The sequence below is a fragment of the Coregonus lavaretus genome (genome assembly GCF_964263955.1).
Source record: "Coregonus lavaretus genome assembly, chromosome: 26".
Classification (NCBI taxonomy): domain Eukaryota; kingdom Metazoa; phylum Chordata; class Actinopteri; order Salmoniformes; family Salmonidae; genus Coregonus; species Coregonus lavaretus.
The window spans coordinates 21,553,677-21,575,259 of record NC_140013.1 but is presented as its reverse complement, the minus strand read 5'-3'; the positions used below and the strand labels follow the sequence as shown (position 1 = coordinate 21,575,259).

Here is a 21,583-nt window from a genome sequence, read left to right as displayed (position 1 = left end):
AAGGGTACCAAAAAATGTCTGCAGCATTGAAGGACCCCAAGAACACAGTGGCCTCCATCATTCTTAAATGGAAGAAGTTTGGAACCACCAATAATCTTCCTAGAGCTGTCCGCCCTGCCAAACTGAGCAATCAGAAGAGAAGGGCCTTGGTCAGGGAGGTGAACAAGAACCCAATGGTCAATCTGACAGAGCTCCAGAGTTCCTCTGTGGAGATGGGAGAACCTTCCAGAAGGACAACCATCTCTGCAGCACTCCACCAATCAGGCCTTTATGTTAGAGTGGCAAGACGGAAGCCACTCCTCAGTAAAAGGCACATGACAGCCACTTGGAGTTTGCCAAAAGGCACCCAAAGGACTCTCAGACCATGAGAAACAAGATTCTCTAGTCTGATGAAACCAAGATTTAACTCTTTGGCCTGAATGCCAAGAGTCACGTCTGGAGGAAACCTGGCACCATCCCTATGGTGAAGCATGGTGGTGGCAGCATCATGCTGTGGGGATGTTTTTCAGCAGCAGGGACTGGGAGACTAGTCAGGATCGAGGGAAAGATGAACAGAGCAAATTACAGAGAGATCCCTTATGAAAACCTGTTCCAGAGCACTCAGGACCTCAGACTGGGCGAAGGTTCACTTTCCAACAGGACAACAACCCTGAGTACACAGCCAAGACAATGCAGTAGTGGCTTCGGGACAAGTCTCTGAATGTCCTTGAGTGGCCCAAACAGAGCCCGGACTTGAACCCGATTGAACATCTCTGGAGAGACCTGAAAATAGCTGTCCAACCGCTCCCAATCCAACCTACAGAGCTTGAGAGGATCTGCAGAGAAGAATGGGAGAAACTCCCCAAATACAGGTGTGCCAAGCTTGTAGTGCCATACCCAAGAAGACTCGAGGCTGTAATCGCTGCCAAAGGTGCTTCAAAAAAGTACTGAGTAAAGGGTCTGAATACTTACGTGAATGTGATATTTCAGTTTTAGATTTTTAATAAATGTGCTAAAATTTCTAAAAACCTGTTTTTGTTTTGTCATTATGGGATATTGTGTGTAGATTGAAAAGGGAAAAAAAAACAATTTAATCAATTTTAGAATAAGGCTGTAACATAACAAAATGTGGAAAAAGTCAAGGGGTCTGAATACTTTCCGAATGCACTGTAACATAGTAAACGTAAGTCCAGGACACTCAAATTAGTATGATACAGTTGAAGTCGGAAGTTTACATACACCTTAGCCAAATACATTTAAACTCATTTTTTTTCACAATTCCTGACATTTAATCCTAGTAAAAATGCCCTGTCTTAGGTCAGTTAGGATCACCACTTTTTTTTGAGAATGTGAAATGTCAGAATAATAGTAGAGAGAATGATTTATTTCAGCTTTTGTTTCTTTCATCACATTCCTAGTGGGTCAGAAGTTTACATACACTCAATTAGTATTTGGTAGCATTGCCTTTAAATTGTTTAACTTGGGTCAAACGTTTCGGGTAGCCTTCCACAAGCTTCCCACAAGAAGTTGGGTGAATTTTGGCCCATTCCTCCTGACAGAACTGGTGTAACTGTGTCAGGTTTGTAGGCCTCCTTACTCGCACACGCTTTTTCAGTTCTGCCCACAAATTGTCTATAGGATTGAGCTCAGGGCTTTGTGATGGCCACTCCAATACCTTGACTTTGTTGTCCTTAAGCCATTTTGCCACAACTGTGGAAGTATGCTTGGGGTCATTGTCCATTTGGAAGACCCATTTGCGACCAAGCTTTAACTTCCCGACTGATGTCTTGAGTTTTGGAGCAGTGGCTTCTTCCTTGCTGAGCGGCCTTTCAGGTTATGGCAATATAGGACTCGTTTTACTGTGGATATAGATCATTTTATACCTGTTTCCTCCAGCATCTTCACAAGGTCCTTTGCTGTTGTTCTGGGATTGATTTGCACTTTTCGCACCAAAGTACGTTCATGTCTAGGAGACAGAACGCGTCTCCTTCCTGAGCGGTATGACGGCTGTGTGGTCACATGGTGTTTATACTTGCGTACTATTGTTTGTACAGATGAATGTGGTACCTTCAGGCGTTTGGAAATTGCTCCCAAGGATGAACCAGACTTGTGGAGGTCTACAATTTTTTTTCTGAGGTCTTGGCTGATTTGTTTTGATTTTCCCATGATGTCAAGCAAAAAGGCACTGTTTGAAGGTAGGCGTTGAAATACATCCACAGGTACACCTCCAATTGACTCAAATGGTGTCAATTAGCCTATCAGAAGCTTCTAAAGCCATGACATCATTTTCTGGAATTTTCCAAGCTGTTTAAAGGCACAGTCAACTTAGTATATGTAAACTTCTGACCCACTGGAATTGTGATACAATGAATTAATTATAAGTGAAATTATCTGTCTGTAAACAGTTGTTGGAAAAATTACTTGTGCCATGCACAAAGTAGATGTCCTAACCAACTTGCCAAAACTATAGTTTGTTAACAAGACATTTGTGGAGTGGTTGAAAAACAAGTTTTAATGACTCCAACCTAAGTGTATGTAAACTTCTGACTTCAACTGTATGTTACGTTTGGTATGGCTACATAAGACAGAAGGTTACTTAAGGCAAAAACTAAAGTAGGGTGGTTGGTCGGGTTGAATGGGTGGGCGTATAACGCGAACATCTAGCAACCCAAAGGTTGCGTGTTCTAATCTCATCACGGACAACTTTAGCATTTTAGCTAATTAGCAACTTTGCAACTACAGTACTTACTACATTTCAGCTACTTTACAACTACTTAGCATGTTATCTAACCCTTCCCCTAACCTTAACCCTTTCACCTAACTCCTAACCTTAACCCCTAGCATAGCTAACGTTAGCCACCTAGCTAATGTTAGCGTTAGCCACCTAGCCAAGGTTAGCCACAACAAATTGGAATTTGTAACATATCAAACGAATTGTAATTCATAATATATCCTACGAAATGGATGATGGACATTCACATATGAATACATACCATACGAAACGTAACATATCATACTAATTTCAGTCTCTCGGATTTACAATTACTATGTTACGTCTACCACTGAGTCAAGGTTGTTCCACCACCATTACGGTTCAACGTTTTATTTCATTGATTTAAAAACAAATCTTGGCCTTTAAAACAAAATCATTTTAGAGGTATACAGATGTGAATATGCAAACTACTACTTCTTCCATTTCAAGTTAATGACATTGAAAATAAAAATGCACTGTTATACCCCCCACCCCCGTTTCACACTTGCAGAAACTGAATTTCAAAGTCCAAGGGCAACATCTAGTGGAAAAAGAGAAAAACTGCATTTCCAGAACTTCAGTGGGCACTGGAATACAGATTTTTTTAGCACTCGAAAACTTTATATGCTAAAACCACATAACATACACTATATATACACAAAAGTATGTGGTCCCCCCTTCAAATTAGTGGATTTGGCTATTTCAGCCACACCAGTTGCTGACAGGTGTATAAAATCGAACACACAGCCATGCAATCTCCATAGACAAACATTAGCAGAAGAACGGCCTTACTGAAGAGCTCAGTGACTTTCAACGTGGCACCGTCATAGGATGACCCCTTTCCAACAAGTCCGTTCGTCAAATTTCAGCCCTGCTAGAGCTGCCCCGGTCAACTCTAAGTGCTGTTATTGAGAAATGGAAACGTCTAGGAGCAACAACAGCTTAGCCGTGAAGTGGTAGGCCACACAAGCTCACAGAACGGGACCACCGAGTGTAAAGTTAGCCGCCATTGGACTCTGGAGCAGTGGAAACGCGTTCTCTGGAGTGATTAATCATGCTTTACCATCTTGCAGTCCAAAGGATTAATCTGGGTTTGGCGGATCCCAGAAGAACGCTACCTGCCCGAATGCATAGTGCCAACTGTAAAGTTTGGTGGAAGATTAATAATGGTCTGGGGCTGTTTTTCATGGTTCGGGCTAGGCCCCTTAGTTCTAGTGAAGGGAAATCTTAATGCTACAGCATACAATGACATTCTAGACTATTCTGTTTCCAACTTTGTGGCAACAGTTTGGGGAAGGCCCTTTCCTGTTTCAGTGTGACAATGCCCCTTTGCACAAAGCGAGGTCCATACAGAAATGGTTTGTCGAGTTCGGTGTGGAAGAACTTGACTGGCCTGCACAGAGCCCAGACCTCAACCCCATCGAACACCTTTGGGATGAATTGGAACACTGACTGCGAGCCAGGCCTAATCGCCCAACATCAGTGCCCGACCTCACTAATGCTCTTGTGGCTGAATGGAAGCAAGTCCCCACAGCAATGTACCAACATCTAGTGAAAATGTTCCCAGAAGAGTGGAAGCTGTCATAGCAGCAAAGTGGGGACAAACTCCATATTAATGCCCATGATTTTGGAATGAGATGTTCGACGAGCATACTTTTGGTCATGTAGTGTATTTCAGAGGATACTTAGTGTCATGTACTAGCTTTACATACCGTAACGTTTTTTGGCACGGAGTCATGATTATAAAAGGGTACATATTACAAAAGATTCAAAGCGATTCGTCTTCTCACCGGAAGTTACACGCACAATAGATGATGTAACACGGTAGAAACTTCTGGAACACCAGTCCTTTTCATTCCTACGAAGGTCGATTAGACACAGACACATTAGCTACTGTACTGAGTCGCTTTCTTCAAATACGAAGGAGTTTTCTTGTTATATTTCACTAGCTAGCTTTATCAATTGAAAATGCCAAGAGGAAGCAGAAGCCGGACGTCAAGGATGGCCCCTCCAGCCAGGTATGCAAATTGACAAAATCATGACATTAATAACGCATTGACAGCTAGCTACATTAGCTAGTTAACTTAGCATCAAGCAAGCTGCCTGACTTTACTTGCATCCTTTCCCAGTGTTTCCTCAGTCAATATGTAATGCTTGTTAAACGGTGTCTCTTTCAAGGGTGTTATGATAGTCAGCTAACGTTAGCTAGGTAACAAATTGCTAGCTAGCTATAAATATGGTATTTGTAAGCTAGCTAGGTTGCTAGACACTTCTGGTTCTGCTAATGACGTTAGGTGAAACTGATAATAATAATAATAATAAGATAAGAAGGAACTAAATGTACTGAATAGATATATCTGGTAGGCTAATCTTTACACTACACTAATTTACTTTGTTCTATGTTACTGAATTGGCCCAGAATAACTGAGGTTGATGCTGTTAATGGATCAAATTCAAGTTCTTCATTGACACATGATTGAGTTGACACTTGATTGCTCATCTCTCTCTCTTTCTATCAAACCAGGATGGCCCCACCTCCCATGGCCAGGGCTTCACCCCCTCCATCCTACGCCCCAGTGCCCGCCCGTGCCCCTCCGTCCGCTATGGCAGCCCCAGCCGCCGCTGCTCCCCGGCAGCCAGGTATGTTTGCGCAGATGGCCACCACAGCCGCTGGGGTAGCTGTTGGCTCAGCTGCAGGGCACATGATCGGCCACGCAATGACCGGAGGAATGGGTGGGGGTGGAGGAAGCCAGGAGGCTGCCAAGCCTGATGTTACCTACCAGGTAGGTGACCACAGCTTAATCACAGTAGGTGACAGGGCCATGATATTGAATTGGCTTTGTGTCATGTAGCCTAGTTAGTAGTGGTAGTGATGAGAGTATGAGCAAGACAGAGAGAGAGGATAAGCCATGGAGGATTATACCCTGTGCCAGTCCTTAAAGAAAGGGCATCTAAACAGTTGAGAATAACATCAACACTAACCTCAAATGCTTTATTATGTTTCTCAGGAGCAGCCCCAGCAGTACCAGCAGCAGTATCAACAGCCACCTCCCATGTACCAGCCAGCCCAGTATCAGCAGCAGCCCCAGTCTATGTTCCAGCAGGAGCCTGCCCCTCAGCAGGGAACCTGCTCCTACGAACTCAAGCAGTTTATTGAGTGTGCACAGACCCAGAGCGACCTGAAACTCTGTGAGGGCTTCAGCGAGGTGCTCAAGCAGTGCAAGTTCTCTAATGGTGAGTTTAAAAGTGTGTGTATGTGTGTTAATACAATCTTAGCTGTTACTGGAAATATTTGTGAAAAAGAGGGTGCTTTATGTGTCCCTGAAATTTTTAAATAATGAAGTTGTATCATGACTTGTATGCATTCATTAGATTTGATCAGTTGACTTGTTGCCTATCCCTTGACTTCCCTGGTGTCACCTTTTGGAATAGGATTAAGATTAGGTTTTATGGCAGCGAGTGTTCTTCAGTCTGGTTCCTGGATAGTGTTCTGTAGGTGTGTGGCATTCATTCAATTAGGTCTCCTGAGTCAACTGAGCTAATTTGTTGAAAGCCCCACAAAGCGTAGCTCGGCCCACTTTAAAGTGGAACTGACAGAGTTTTAGCGACATGAAATCGTATTAAAATCTGTTCATATACACCCCAGGAAGAATTACTGCTTTTTTATTAATTTTTTTGCATTTTCTGACAAGCGAGCACTTAGGTCATTTTCATAAATTCATAGAATGTTTGGGAATGACGTAGAGTAAGGCATTTGTCAAAATTCTATAGAAATAAGAGTGGGAAAGCTGCCATGCGTTTGGACAATTTAATAGACACTGCACTAAATAAAACGTAATAAAAACATCTGTCTTGTCCAGGACTGGACTTTACGCAGACCGGTGCGCCATAGCCAATCAGAGCTACTATAGTTCTATATGCAAATAAGCCATTTGCCACACGGACCTGCCATCATTCACTTTTAACCTTACTGTGTGTTTACAGGCAGTAGCAACAGCATAACTTTATATCATTAGAACGCAGTAGCCAAAAGCTACAAAATACACCTGAATGGATTTCTGCAAATATTTAAATACCACGGGAGTCCTCTTACATTTGGGAACTTTACAGTCCTATTGATCAAACAACCATGAAAAGGTAGGCTCTCTCTCCCTCAGTTGCCTATGCACATCAACAACAACAAGATCAACAACTGTTAGCCAGAGCGAGATTAGCAAAAATGTAACAAGGGAACAGTAGATAAACCCTCTCAAACTTTTTCAGCTTGTAGTTGGCCGTCAAAAATTGCACTGATAAACGATGGGGAATAGTAGCCTGCTCGCCCTTCTGCAACTTGCCTGCCAATGCATGCTTGTCCCAACCCACGTTTTGACAACTGAATGGGAACTTGCCTGCCTGCCCATTTGATTGATGCGAAATACGTTTGATTGACAACTAAGAGATATGGTAACTGTGGATTACAGTTAAGTTCAGCATAGGTAGCGAAGTGATTCACATCTTGCTAGCTAACCAAATGACACCTGCATATCTAGCTGTAGCCACAGAAAAACGATATGGGGGGTAAAAAGTTGTCCACTCCTCCAATGACATAACATCCTCCTAGCAGCTAGCCAGCTAACACTAGGCTCCGTGTTTTTAGTTTGGTAAATAAATAGCTACATAAATAGATAAGCTAGCCTATTAGCCACATTATGACTGACTTGTGATCATTGCACTTGCTAGTTTCATTGTATTAACATTCCCAGCCTTAGTTAGATTTGTCAGTTTTTGTCCAAAATTGAGTTTTAAAACTGAAACAGCGCATCCCGAATGCCTGAAGGAAGCAAACAATGTACTGTACCAGGCCAGTTGTGATTTACAACCTGATAGCAATATTTGTTGGACTACCAAGAAATGTATGGTGAATTATATTAACCATGCATTGAACTGCATCCATCTATTCTTCCAACAATGCCTTCTCTACGTCATTTAATTTTGAGTAAAATAGAACCTATTTTTAAAACCTCTTCTAAAGTTGGTTTTGTAGCATAAACTGGGAAAAATACTATGATTCTGTTTGTTTCATATCTGCAAAGTAGTTCAAACAACTGTCAGTTCCACTTTAATGTATATCCTCAGAGATGCTCATAATAGTTACGGGGGCCCACTCAATATTCTTGGCCCCCAAGTTCTTTAACCACAAATGTATGCAATACACTGAGTGGCCGTAGGGTGATGTAGCACTATGCGACATTAAATCATGAAATGTGTAGCAGCTCATGCCAGGCGCTCACACTTTTGATTTCACTGTGAGTAAGGACTGCCCCCCATTTCCGGTGAGGGCGTTGCTGGTTAAAAAAAGCTTACAAAAAAGTTTCCCTAATGTTGTGCCGGAGCTGGTTTTAGTGGTAGTGCTGCTGCCACACATGGCCCCTGGAGTCCCTCTCCTCTACATCCCCATCTCAATGACCACTGCATCTGTCAATTAAAAACTACAAAAAACATACAATTTTCCAAAATGTAATATTTTATTTTTCCTCCACAGGGATGTCCTGAGAGGGAGACGAACAACCCCATCAATGCTGAACAGACAACATACACACAATACTACTAAACAGTCATTTGTTTTGGCAGTTGATCAAATAACTGTTAATCATGTATGGACAATAAAAGCATTTCTCATGTTGATGCTGTGAAGCTTGTAATAACAGTCTTATGTATATGTTTATATTTTTGGGTTTGTTGCAAGTTGTTTAATTTGAAATAAATTACACGTTTGATTGGCTTTAGTGCTTAAACCTGGGGTGTATTCATTACGTCTTGCAACAAACTGTTTACATTTAAGAACCAAATGGAAGCAAATGAAACTGGGAGAGACCTACCTGAATTTGTCCAATAGAAACTCGTTTTAGTTGCAAAACATTTTCTGTTTGTTGGAAACGGTTTGCTACAGAATCGGTGTAATGAATACACCCCTGTTGTAAATTAACTTCATCCCTAGGCTCAGCCGGCTGGGGATGAGATTAGTTATAAATCTACTTGAAGTATTTTAAAGGTGATATTCCCTCATAGCCTGGTTAAACCAGACTGAAAATAGCAAGTGAAATCAGTTAGGATGCCAGGCTAACTCCCTCATAGATCACAATGTAAACTTCATTGTTGGTAGATATTCCCTTGGTCCACCCATTTCCATCATATCTGGATTAGGGTTGTACAATCGCAATTTGCTTGTAACAAGCATAGGATCTAATAAAGCTCATTTGAATCACATTAAAGAATCTTGGTATCTCTTGTTCTCTCATCCCTGATGGCTTTCTTGCACCCAGTGATTAATGTGATGCAGTATTACATAAATTGGATCATCCTTTTGGAACATTTTAAGTAACACTATTCTAGAGCAAGAAGCACATGCAGTTATTTGTATGCCGTTTCTTTATTATTGAAGGGCTACTACTACAGTACATTTATATATATGGTTTATTTATGTAACACCTGTTATGCCCATTCTATTATATGAGACGGATTACCTGTTGCATGCAAACTATTAGCTGGGGGGTAAACGTGCAGTGATCTAGCTGGAGAGGAATCGTTTTGAATGGGGGGTTGCGGTCACTGATTAGAATGTAAAAGGGGGTGTTATTTCATGAATATGAAGAAGATATGTGTACACGTGTAGAGGGCCTGTGCTCTTCAACTAGCACAGATTTATTTTTGGCATCTGACATTAGCATTCACCCTTTTGCTATGCTAACACAGTCCACCATGAAGACTGACCAGCTGTGTTGATATCGTAAGTGAGCCAGTTGCTCGTTTGTTCCTTATTTTATATGAAGTGTTTGGATTATGATGGATTTAACTGCATTGTAAGGACTAAACACGCATTGATTGATACGGTGAGTGTTGATCGTGGGAATTTCGTGTTTGTTCAACTTGACAAGACCGCGATTTAAAAGGTCATAGTGATAGGAGCAATATGTACTACAGCAGTTGAGGCTGATATAAGATTTGTTTCCAAAATGAATTGCGATTCAATCGGTTAATTTGTAACAATGCTGGAAATTGTGTAACAGGATGATGATGCTCGACCCCACTCGGAACAGAACAATCCCACAAAATGCAATGCTCGCATGCATGCATTGTGATGATGACAGATGAATTCTATCTAGGAATGGTTACATTTATTATTAGTCCATAAAATCCATTAAAAATAAAAATCTGGAATATATTTGGCACTATTTTGGAATACTTTTAACAAAACTTTAATCATTATATAATGTCGCGTTTATTCACGTGCTACTCTGAACTAGGAAACTCAGAAATGTCCGACTTACTAACTGCTTGAAGCGGCACGTGTATAACTACAACCAGTTAGCAAGTCACACATTTCCGAGTTTCCTAGTTCCGACTAGCACGTGAACGCGGCATAATGCGTAGGCTAAATCAATATATATATATATATATATATGGGTTTAGCCTTGATATATATATATATATATATATGGGTTTATGAATAACCTAGTGTGATGTGAAATAGCCTAGATATATCTATTATTATATTCTGTCACACGTTGTTCTTTCCCTCTGGTCATAGCCTCCTGAGTGGCGCAGTGGTCTAAGGCGCCGCATCGCAGTGCTAACTGTGCCACTAGAGATCCTGGTTCGAATCCAGGCTCTGTCGCAGCCGGCTGCGACCGGGAGACTCATGGGCGGCGCACAATTGGCCCAGCGTCGTCCAGGGTAGGGGAGGGAATGGCCGGCAGGGATGTAGCTCAGTTGATAGAGCACGGCGTTTGCAACGCCAGGGTTGTGGGTTCGATTCCCACGGGGGGCCAGTATAAAAAAAAATAAAAAATGTATTCACTAACTGTAAGTCGCTCTGGATAAGAGCGTCTGCTAAATGACTAAAATGTAAATAGTCATGGCTCCCTGCGGAGGGGGCCGGGGGCGGGGCTTCTAAATGTCATTACATAGGCAGTATTTAAGCCAGTTCAACATGGCATCTGCATCTCTATCCCGGGTCCCTCTGTTCTGTTTATTAGACATATCCAGCCCCTACCATTTAAAGGGTCCATTTGCAGTGTGCACATGCCTCCTGTCCCTCTTGTGTGTTGAAATATAATTAATTATACAACCATTGTCAAACAATTGGGCTACTGTCACCAAAAACCTACATCAATTGTCTCCTATGTGCTTGTCTATATTGCTGTTAGAGTTTAGAATGGAATTACATTTTTACTTTAAATTTCATACATTTAACTGTGTTAGATTTTACTAATTTATTACATTTTTTGTTAAAAGGGCAATCAACTTCACAAATGCAGCTCAGTTCAATGAGAAAGTGAGTTTGCCCTGTATATGACCTGTTGTGTTTTTTTGTTCCCAGCTTGTTGTCAGCAGCAGCAGTACAGTAGTCTAGTTGCCTTGGATAACCAGTCACGCCTACATGACCAAAGAGGATGAGATCCCGGATTGGGTGGGAGCTCAGGAGTTCTATGGCAAATATGACCCCAAGGAGATCCTGGGAAGGTATGGTATCATTTGTATGTCATATGGGATTGTTTACATGAACCTCGCATGAGGTAAAAAGAACATGAACCCATTTTCTATTCATTCACTGCATAGAAATAGCCTGGCCCCAGATCTGTTTGTGCTGTATACCCATAACAAACTTGCATGTCAAATCATAAATGTTTGGCAATGCATCACAATGACCATATGAGTTGGCTATACAGCCCAAAATGATCTGGGACCAGACTAGAAAATAAATAATAATAAACAGAAACTCTAAACACACACCAACCTCCCCTCAGTCTAGACTGGTTATGGAAGGGAGTTGGGGTTCTGTGAACTCACTATTAAACCCTGTCATCAGGGACATCCTTTGTGTTGTGTCACTGTGTGCTGTTTGTTAGTCAAGTGAGGTATGCCATTACGTAACTAAACTATGCATTGTTGAGCCGGGAGGCGTTCATTTGAGGACAAAGGTTTTGGCACTGAACACTACTAGTGATTGGTCAGCTCGTAGAGTCATTATGTCATCCCACTCGGATTCACACAGGGGGTCACTTATGTGATAAAGAAATGGCGTTATTTTCAAATTAAATTGTATTTCACATGCGCCGAATACAACAGGTGTAGACCTTACTGTGAAATGCTTCCTTACAAGCCCTTAACCAACAATGCAGTTCAATAAATATTTACTAAATAAACTAAAGTAAAAAATAAAATACAATAAAAAGTAACACAATAAAATAACAATACCGAGGCTACAGTCAGGTCCATAAATATTTGGACATTGACCAAGTTATTATTAATTTAGTTGTCTACCACAGCATTATGGAGTTGAAATTAAATAATGAATATGAGCTGAAAGTGCAGACTTTCAGCTTTCATTTGAGCGTATTTACATCCAAATCAGGTGAACGGTGTAGGAATTACAGCACTTTTTATATGTGCTCATGATGCGAAGCATACCACCTCATCTGTGAAGCATGGTGGAGGTAGTGTTATGGCATGGGCATGTATGGCTGCCAATGGAACTGGTTCTCTTGTATTTATTGATGATGTGACTGCTGACAAAAGCAGCAGGATGAATTCTGAAGTGTTTAGGGCTATATTATCTACTCAGATTCAGCCAAATGCTTCAAAACTCATTGGATAGCGCTTCACAGTGCAGATGGACAATGACCCGAAGCATACTGCGAAAGCAACCCAATACTTTTTTAAGGCAAAGAAGTGGAATGATCTGCAATGGCCAAGTCAATCACCTGACCTGAATCCAATTGAGCATGCATTCACTTGCTGAAGGCAAAACTGAAGGAAAAACACCCCAAGAACAAGCAGGAACTGAAGGCAGCTGCAGTAAAGGCCTGGCAGAGCATTACCAGGGAAGAAACCCAGCATCTGGTGATGTCTATGGGTTCCAGACTTCAGGCCGTCATTGACTGCAAAGGATTTGCAACCAAGTATTAAAACTCACAATTTAATGTATGATTATGTTAGTTTGTCCAATTACTTTTGAGCCCCTAAAATTGGGGGGCTATGTATAAAAATAGTTGTAATTCCTACACGGTTCATACAATAATTTTGACAAAACCCTTAAATTAAAGATGAAAGTCTACACTTAAAGCACACCTTGATTGTTTCCTTTCAAATCCATTGTGGTGGCATACAGAGCCAAAATGATGCAAATTGTGTCACTGTCCAAATACTTATGGACCTGACTGTATATACAGTGGGTACCGGTACCGAGTCAATGTGCGGGGGTACAGGTTAGTCGAGGTAATTTGTACATGTAGGTAGGGGTAACGTGACTATGCATAGATAATAGACAGCGAGTAGCAGCAGTGTAAAAACAAAGGGTGGGGGGGGTCAATGTAAATAGTCCGGGTGGCCATTTGACTAATTGTTCAGCAGTCTTATGGCTTGGGGGTAGAAGCTGTTAAGGAGCCTTTTGGACCTAGACTTGGCGCTCCGGTACCGCTTGCCGTGCAGTAGCAGAGAGAACAGTCTATGACTTGCGTGACTGGAGTCTTTGACAATTTTTTGGGCCTTCCTCTGACACCGCCTGGTATATAGGTCCTGGATGGCAGGAAGCTTGGCCCCATTTACTGGGCTGTATGCATGACCCTCTGTAGCGCCTTATGGTTGGATGCCAAGCAGTTGCCATACCAGGCTGTGATGCAACCGGTCAGGATGCTCTCGATGGTGCAGCTGTATAACTTTTTGAGGATCTGGGAACCCATGCCAAATCTTTTCAGTCTCCTGGATGGGGGGGAAAAGGTGTTGTCATGCCCTCTTCACGACTGTCTTGGTGTGTTTGGACCATGATAGTTTGTTGGTGATGTGGACACCAAGGAACTTGAAACTCTCGACCTGCTCCACTGCAGCCCCGTCAATGTGAATGGGGGCGTGTTCGGCCCTCCTTTTCCTGTAGTCCACGATCATCTCCTTTGTCTTGCTCACGTTGAGGGAGAGGTTGTTGTCCTGGCACCACACTGCCAGATCTCTGACCTCCTCCCTATAGGCTGTCTCATCATTGTCTGTGATCAGGCCTACCGTCGTTGTGTCGTCAGCAAACTTAATGATGTTGTTGGAGTCGTGCTTGGCCACGCAGTCGTGGGTGAACAGGGAGTACAGGAGGGGACTAAGCACGCACCCCTGAGGGCCCCCGTGTTGAGGATCAGCGTGGCAGATGTGTTGTTACCTACCCTTACCACCTGGGGGTGGCCCATCAGGAAGTCCAGGATCCAGTTGCAAAGGGAGGTGTTTAGTCCCAGGGTCCTTAGCTTAGTGATGAGCTTTGTGGGCACTATGGTGTTGAACACTGAGCTGTAGTCAATGAACAGCATTCTCATATAGGTGTTCCTTTTGTCCAGGTGGGAAAGGGCAGTATGGAGTGCTATTGAGATTGCGTCATCTGTGGACCTGTTGGGGCGGTATGCGAATTGGAGTGGGTGTAGGGTTTCCCGGATGGTGGTGTTGATGTGAGCCATGACCAGCCTTTCAAAGCACTTCATGGCTACCGACGTGAGTGCTACAGGGCGGCAGTCATTTAGGCAGGTTACCTTCAGTTTCTTGGACACAGGGACTATGGTGTTCTGCTTGAAAGATGTAGGTATTACAGACTCGGTCAGGGAGAGGTTGAAAATGTCAGTGAAGACACTTGCCAGTTGGTCCGCGCATGCTCTGAGTACACGTCCTGGTAATCCGTCTGGCCCCGCGGCCTTGTGAATGTTGACCTGTTTAAAGGTCTTGCTCACATCGGCTACGGAGAGCGTGATCACACAGTTGTCTGGAACAGCTGGTGCTCTCATGCATGCTTCAGTGTTGCTTGCCACGAAGCGAGCATAAAAGGCATTTAGCTCGTCTGTTAGGCTCGCGTCACTGGGCAGCTCACAGCTGGGTTTCCCTTTGTAGTCCGTAAAAGCCCTGCCACATCCGACGAGCGTCAGAGCCGGTGTAGTAGGATTCAATCTTAGTCCTGTATTGACGCTTTGCCTGTTATTTTTTTTAGCCATTGTTTCTCACGAGTCTCACATAACTTTAAGCAAGATAGAACAGATCAAAGAGGAGACAATTCATCGTAGTCATGTACTTGCTTTTGTGGTCTAATGCAGCGTTATGTCATTATATGGGTAGGGGAGGGATAGGGGAGGGAATGGCCGGCAGGGATGTAGCTCAGTTGGTAGAGCATGGCGTTTGCAACGCCAGGGTTGTGGGTTCGTTTCCCACAGGGGGGCCAGTATGAAAAATAAATAAATCATGTATGCACTCACTAACTGTAAGTCGCACTGGATAAGAGCATCTGCTAAATGACTAAAATGAAAATGTAAATATGGAGTATAGGCCTACTTGCAAAGTGCAGAGGGTTCTCAAAAAGAAAATGGTAAGGATGAACATGTTTTTGAGGTTGCCTTAATATATAAAGCTGTGCTTCAAATATTTTATCTGATAGGGATAGACAATCAGTCTCAGCCTTTTGAGATTTTAGCTCTAGGATATGTTCTGCATTAGATACACATTGTGTCCTGTATTGGTTTATTTAGGCTGGTATTACATCCTATATAATCTCTCGTGGACAGATGCACCTAACATATATGGTAGTAAAATAAACTGTAGTAGCATCTGTCGACAGACTGTGGGATGCGATGACCAACAAGGAACTTTGTTCGGGTACGCAGATTTTTCTGTCACTTATCATTTGGACAAATCAGGATTTCGCATCTTTCGAATTTCGGAAGTGGATGGGACATTTTGCCCATAGACTTGCCCGAAACATGCTGAGTTTCCATTTAGAGAAATGGAGACTTCGCTAGTCTCGTTAGTACATTTTCTAATTATAGTACATCCTATAGAGTGATGATCAGAGGGTTGTGGGTTCAAATCCCTGGTGGGGCACATTGCCATTGTTTCTTTGTTATGGAACAAATCTAACAAGATAAGTTCCACTTGAGTATTCAGCTGTACAAATAAAAACTTGAAATGTGTGTGATGTAATTTACTACCTACCTAGATAAGACGCTGTTTGTTGACGTTTGTTTTTCTGTCCTTGTGCCTCAGGGGGGTGAGTAGCGTTGTGCGACGTTGTATTCATAAACAAACCCAACAGGACTATGCGGTCAAAATCATCGACGTCACTCCTTCTGACAAGATCTCGGCTGCAGAGATCGAGGAGATCAAAGATGCCACCGTGAAAGAGATTGATATTCTCAAGAAAGTATATGGAATGGACAACATCAGTAAGCAAAATAACACCATATTACGTACATTATTGACACTTTAATGGAACTTAAGGTATATAACAACAAAACTACTTGAAAAAGCTTGAGGAAGAAACTCACACATCCATCTAGCCTATTCCTGGAATAGGCTTAATCTAGGTTCAGAAAATTAGCTCTATAAAAACATTATTCACACATCTTGTGGAGTACATTGCCATGAATCTCTGGATTTCTGAAGTTTAACAATAACTTTGTTCAAAGGTTACTCGGTTATGTCTATGCATCCTAGAGGGTTGGACAACTTTAGCATTTGCTCTCCTCTACTGCTCCATAACCATATTGACTGCACATCACTTGTTTAGCTAGAAAAGGTCAAATTGATAATATATATTTTGTGTAACTCTATGGCTGCGATTACACAGGCAGCCCAAGTATGATATTTTTTCCCCACATTGGTTTTTCGACCAATCACATCAGATCTTTTCACATCATATCTTTTTCAGAGCTGATCTGATTTGTCAAAATACCATTTAGTGAAAAAATATCAGAATTGGGCTACCTGTTCTTCTGTTTGTAGACATGCCTCATAACAGGTATATTATCTCTCCACAGTCCAGCTGAAGGACTGCTATGAGTCCAAAGCCTTCTTCTTCCTGGTGTTTGACCTGTAAGTATCCAGACAGACTCTCCAGCATACAATCACGTAATCTGTCAATTTCCTAACAAGGAATCATATAAATCTTTATTTAACATTTAAAAAACACGTTCCAATCAAGATACGAGGAAGAGTGACATTTTTTATGCACTGATGATTTTGTCAGTGATTATACAGAATACATTTGACTCAACACTTTCTGGCCCTCAGGATGTATGCATAACAATATAATCTGTCTCTCTCCCAGGATGAAGAGAGGAGAGCTGTTTGACTACCTCACAGAAAAAGTAACTCTGAGTGAGAAAGAGACCAGGTCAGAAACTCTACCTCACACACATTCATTCACTATCTTATTGTCGTACATCTGGGTTTGATCAAATCCTCTCTCCTCAAAAATGTATATCTGGACAAGACTGTTTGGGGTTGAGGGGTTCATTTGAGGGACATTGAGAGATTTGCTGTGTGAGTGGTTTAGAATTTGAGTGATTTGGGGCTAGTTGGTTTGGCCCCTATGAGAAGAGTATTGTATGTTTAGGGAGTGTGAGAGATTTAGATCAGAAGGGACAACATTTCCCTATTTCCCTGTAGGAAGATCATGCGTGCCCTGCTGGAGGTGGTTAAGTTTCTCCACGACCAGAACATCATCCACAGAGACCTGAAGCCTGAGAATATCCTGCTGGACGACAACATGGACATCAAGCTCACTGACTTCGGCTTCTCCCTGCAGATTGAGCCCGGACAGACACTCAACGGTTAGTTAGTAGTTTCTATCGACAGATGTGGGGTCTACGACTGGCAAAGAAAATCTAGTTAATTACTGTACCACTCAATCTCATTCTGACTTAATGAGCAGTGAAATCATTGTAGAAGATCGACGGAATCTCCCATTTCCAATATGGCTGCCTCTGTTCCAATGTCCATACTGGCATACCACGTAGAATGAAGCATTAAAGCGGAAGGTAATGAGCGCTACATACTGGCTGCTCAGTCAGTGGAAAGAAGCCTCATGTTTTGAACGCTGTGGCACTAAGTTAGAACACTAGCTGTCAGTGCTACGCAGAGGAACCTTTTCTATCTAGTCAACGCCCCTAAGTCCTCGTCCACAACCCACTCCCCTTCCGTCCTGTCCCTGTCGTTAGCTCAAGCAAAGGTTAAGATGCAACAGGACACTTGCTGAGCTATTTGCAGTTCCCAAATCATTAGGAGCATGTGTTGACCTTTCAAAGGGCGACGCTGTGACTTCTCAGCATGCACAGAATTTCAGACTAGGAACTGCAGTCAGTTTTTTGTGGAAAAATACAATCCCACACTTATACATTTGTCAACAAATACTATATAGGTTCAGGTTGAATGATATACATGCAAAGAACATTCAATTACTGTATCAGCTTGAGAATGATGCTAAATGTATTGTATTTTTACTGTATGTAGTGTATGTTTTCATGTACATTTATTGTACTCATAATTATGAGAATATTAATTATTACTAATTCACCTAGCAATGCCCCCTCTATCTGTTTTCTACGCCAGAGGTGTGTGGGACCCCAGGCTATCTGGCTCCTGAGATCATTGAGTGCTCCATGGACCCCAACCACAGGGGATACGGGACTGCAGTCGACATGTGAGTACTCAGATTACACACAACTACCCATTCACCTTTCCATCTACCCGCTGGATACCAGATCATGGTTAAATACTGTACATAAAGCTTCTCTGTCCTCCCACTATTAGAGGGATGCGACACCATTCTTCCATGAGAAATGCCATCATTTGGTGTTTTGTTGATGGTGGTGGAAACGTGGTCTCAGGCTCTATTGGTTTGCGATCTGGTGACTGAGACGGCCATGGCATATGGTTTACATCGTTTTCATGCAAATCAAACCATTCAGTGACCACTCGTGCCCTGTGGATGGGGGTATTGTAATCCTTTGTAGGCATAGCCATGGTAGCCAAAATAATGGCCGGCCCAGCATTTTTATACATGACCCTAAGCATGATGGGATGTTAATTGCTTAATTAATTCAGAAACCACACCTGTGTGGAAGCACCTGCTTTCAATATACTTTGTATCCCTCATTTACTTGTGTTTCCATTATATTGGCAGTTACCTGAATATTATATGGTCAAATAAAGTCCTAGAAAAAGTGTCACTATAATCCTGATGATTTATTGTGATTCCAGATGGAGTTCAGGGGTGATCTTGTACACCCTGCTGGCTGGATCCCCTCCTTTCTGGCACAGAAAACAGATGATGATGCTTCGTATGATCCTAGCTGGGAACTACGACTTCTCCTCTCCTGAATGGGACGACCGGTCCGACACTATCAAAGACCTAGTGCGTTTGGAATGATACAAACACTATAGCTTCAAAACATGGTTAAAACTATACTTCTGATCTAATGGATAGTCAGCTGCATCCTAACACATTCAGTATGTGTGCCACATGGGAATAAAACCCACCACAACCCTGGTGTTGCCAGCATTATACTCCAACTAACCGAGCCATTCTACCCTTGTCAGCACAAGTTGGCCATTTGCCTTAAAGAAAACCTTGATAAAGCTTTACCACTGTTCTTATTGGGCCGGTGGGCTCTGTGACATGTCACATAAACAACAGTGCACCGTATGGTATGGCATAACACACACATCACCTGTATTATCGTATCAGTTTCCTGCACATGTAGAGAGACGTGCTTTTAGAGAATAGACCTGTATTTCAATATACTGAGGGGTATGTACTTGCTTTTGTGGCCTAATGCAGCGTTATGTCATTATATGGAGTATAGGCCTACTTGCAAAGTGCAGAGGGTTTCAAAAAGAAAATGGTAAAGATGAACATGTTTTGACACACATCACAGGCTGGGAGCAGCGCAGGGGCTGCTGCCGAGCAGCGCCCCTGGAGCACAACGGGTAGTGCCTTGCTCAAGGGCAGAACGGCGGTAAGTTGTATACGGGATATTGAAGCCGGTAACCTTCGGCTGCCGGCTCACTCCTTGCAGATTTCCTCGCTGGCAGCTCGGGGGTTCGAATCCTCCGGTTACCGGCCTGCCCTTTAACCTCGAGGCTGCTACCTCCCCCTAATTTGAGAATGCCTACATTTCTCCAGCCCCATCCTTCAACTGTCGGAATGACTACTTTTTTTGGGGGGGGGATCCTTTAATGTTGCCTCACGTCTCCCTGTTCAGATCTCCAGGATGTTGGTGGTAAACCCAGATCAGCGTTACACAGCCCAAGACTGCCTGAACCACCCCTTCTTCCAGCAGTATGTGGTGGCTGAAGTACGACACTTCACCCCCAAGAGGAGGTTCAAGGTAAGAGCAGCAACACTATACAAAGATTCCCATGTGATGTCACCATGGTTGGGGATCTATGTTTATGAGTTCAGAAATCCTCATGGAAAATGAGTTTTCTGAATGTCAATATCGAAACTGACTGGGATCGATGGCAATATGATACTGTAATAGTCATAGGTAAAATAAATCATAAGTCTACTGATGTACATAGAACCAACAAATTATTTCCCTCATCCTCATGTCACCAGGTCGTCTGCATGACAGTGCTGGCTGTGATGCGCATCTACTGTAATTACCGCCGCGCCAAGCCTATCACCAAGGAGGTGATCAAGAGCGACCCGTACGCCATCAAGCCCATCCGCAAGCTAATCGACGCCTGTGCCTTCAAGATCTATGGCCACTGGGTCAAGAAGGGCCAGACCCAGAACAGAGCCGCCCTGTTTGAGAACACTCCCAAGGCCATCCTGCTGTCCATGGCGGCAGAGCCCGAGGACTCCTCCATGCACTCCTGGTAATGATGATGCTGTTTGTTTCTCAGTCCAGGTCCTAAGAGGAGGGAGGTGGGACTCTACATAAGCATGCCATCTGTCCCAATTATCTATCCTTTTTAAATCCAATGTTTTTAAAATGTGTGGGGAGGTGTGTACGGCTGCACACATCTGGAGAAAGGACAGAATTGGGCTGGTATGTCGTTGGGCTCGGCTCAGGATTTCACTCCATCGGTCTTAATTGGGCTGATTGAAGCGTGGGTGTGACGCAATAACAAAAAAACACTTTGGGTTGGACACTTTAGAGATGTAGCATGAGATATAGCTTGTTTTTTGTATCAAAAAGGAGGGGGGTTGGGGGTGAAAATCCATGCCAATGGATTGCAGCTATTTGTCGCTTGACTGGTATGTCTTTTAAACCAGTGGTTCTCATACCTCCCTCGGGGACCCCCAGCCGTTCCATGTATTTGATCTATTCCAGAGCTAGCAAACCTGATTCAACTCATCACTAAATCAAGCCCTTGAATATGTGAGCTTGTTTAGAGCTACAACAAAATTGTGATACGTCTCGGGGTACCCGAGGAGAGATTTAAGAACCACTGTTTTAAACTATGGATTGATTTTAACGAAGACGTGGGAAATATCCTAGAACTATACCCTCCAAGACCTGCACTGAGGAATATTGGTCTGCTGTGTTTAGTACGGAACAAATAGCTAGACCACATCCACAGTGAAATGTTACAATCACTTTTCTAGGGCTTATACAGTATTGCAGGTCTCAAAGTTAAAAGATGGAAATAAGAGCATACATCCAGGCTGTCCATTCTAGTATATAGATTTGTGTTCTGAAATATTGCACCCTACTGAATTATTCCTAGATGCGGTGTTAAAAAGGTAATTTCAACCGTATAATAATGAGCCTCAAACTCAGCACAAATTCCATATGCATACAGTGTTATGTAAAAGACTGCATTGCTCTGCATGCAAAGCTTCTTAGTGCTAGTGATTCTCCCCTTCGCTCAGTATGTGCAATGAACCCTGCATACTTGAACTGGCATGTACTAAGACGTGCATTTTTTTGGGACATACATTGTGGGTTATACTGTACTTGGTCATGTACTGTAAACTGTTTAAGGGAGAGTGAACTAAAATTGTACGCTAACGTTTTGATGAATTGTATTTATTAAATCTGAACCTGATTGATTGATGTATGC

General features: G+C 42.7%; 2 protein-coding genes across 2 annotated transcripts; both read left to right on the top strand.

Moving 5' to 3' along the window:
* The first annotated feature begins 4,529 nt into the window (after window positions 1–4,529).
* On the top strand, window positions 4,530–8,396 carry LOC311102206 (coiled-coil-helix-coiled-coil-helix domain-containing protein 2-like). The gene is made up of 4 exons (XM_084143463.1): window positions 4,530–4,749; window positions 5,256–5,514; window positions 5,740–5,965; window positions 8,256–8,396. Exons 1-4 carry the CDS (start codon window positions 4,700–4,702, stop codon window positions 8,264–8,266), a joined length of 546 nt encoding a protein of 181 aa, XP_083999589.1. The 5' UTR covers window positions 4,530–4,699; the 3' UTR covers window positions 8,267–8,396.
* An 846-nt stretch (window positions 8,397–9,242) lies between these two features.
* On the top strand, window positions 9,243–21,568 carry phkg1a (phosphorylase kinase, gamma 1a (muscle)). The gene is made up of 10 exons (XM_084143384.1): window positions 9,243–9,500; window positions 11,094–11,236; window positions 15,773–15,951; window positions 16,546–16,600; window positions 16,836–16,901; window positions 17,177–17,340; window positions 18,119–18,209; window positions 18,770–18,923; window positions 19,774–19,899; window positions 20,130–21,568. Exons 2-10 carry the CDS (start codon window positions 11,154–11,156, stop codon window positions 20,394–20,396), a joined length of 1,185 nt encoding a protein of 394 aa, XP_083999510.1. The 5' UTR covers window positions 9,243–9,500; window positions 11,094–11,153; the 3' UTR covers window positions 20,397–21,568.
* Window positions 21,569–21,583: the final 15 nt, after the last annotated feature.

Bases quoted from the DNA above. Each gene is read 5' to 3' on its own strand.
- phkg1a (XM_084143384.1), top strand. From the start codon at position 11,154: ATGACCAAAGAGGATGAGATCCCGGATTGGGTGGGAGCTCAGGAGTTC. The intron at 15,952-16,545 runs GTAAGCAAAATA...ATCTCTCCACAG, and splicing joins ATATGGAATGGACAACATCA to TCCAGCTGAAGGACTGCTAT. The intron at 17,341-18,118 runs GTTAGTTAGTAG...TTTCTACGCCAG, and splicing joins GCCCGGACAGACACTCAACG to AGGTGTGTGGGACCCCAGGC.
- LOC311102206 (XM_084143463.1), top strand. From the start codon at position 4,700: ATGCCAAGAGGAAGCAGAAGCCGGACGTCAAGGATGGCCCCTCCAGCC. The intron at 4,750-5,255 runs GTATGCAAATTG...CTATCAAACCAG, and splicing joins AGGATGGCCCCTCCAGCCAG to GATGGCCCCACCTCCCATGG. The intron at 5,515-5,739 runs GTAGGTGACCAC...TATGTTTCTCAG, and splicing joins AGCCTGATGTTACCTACCAG to GAGCAGCCCCAGCAGTACCA.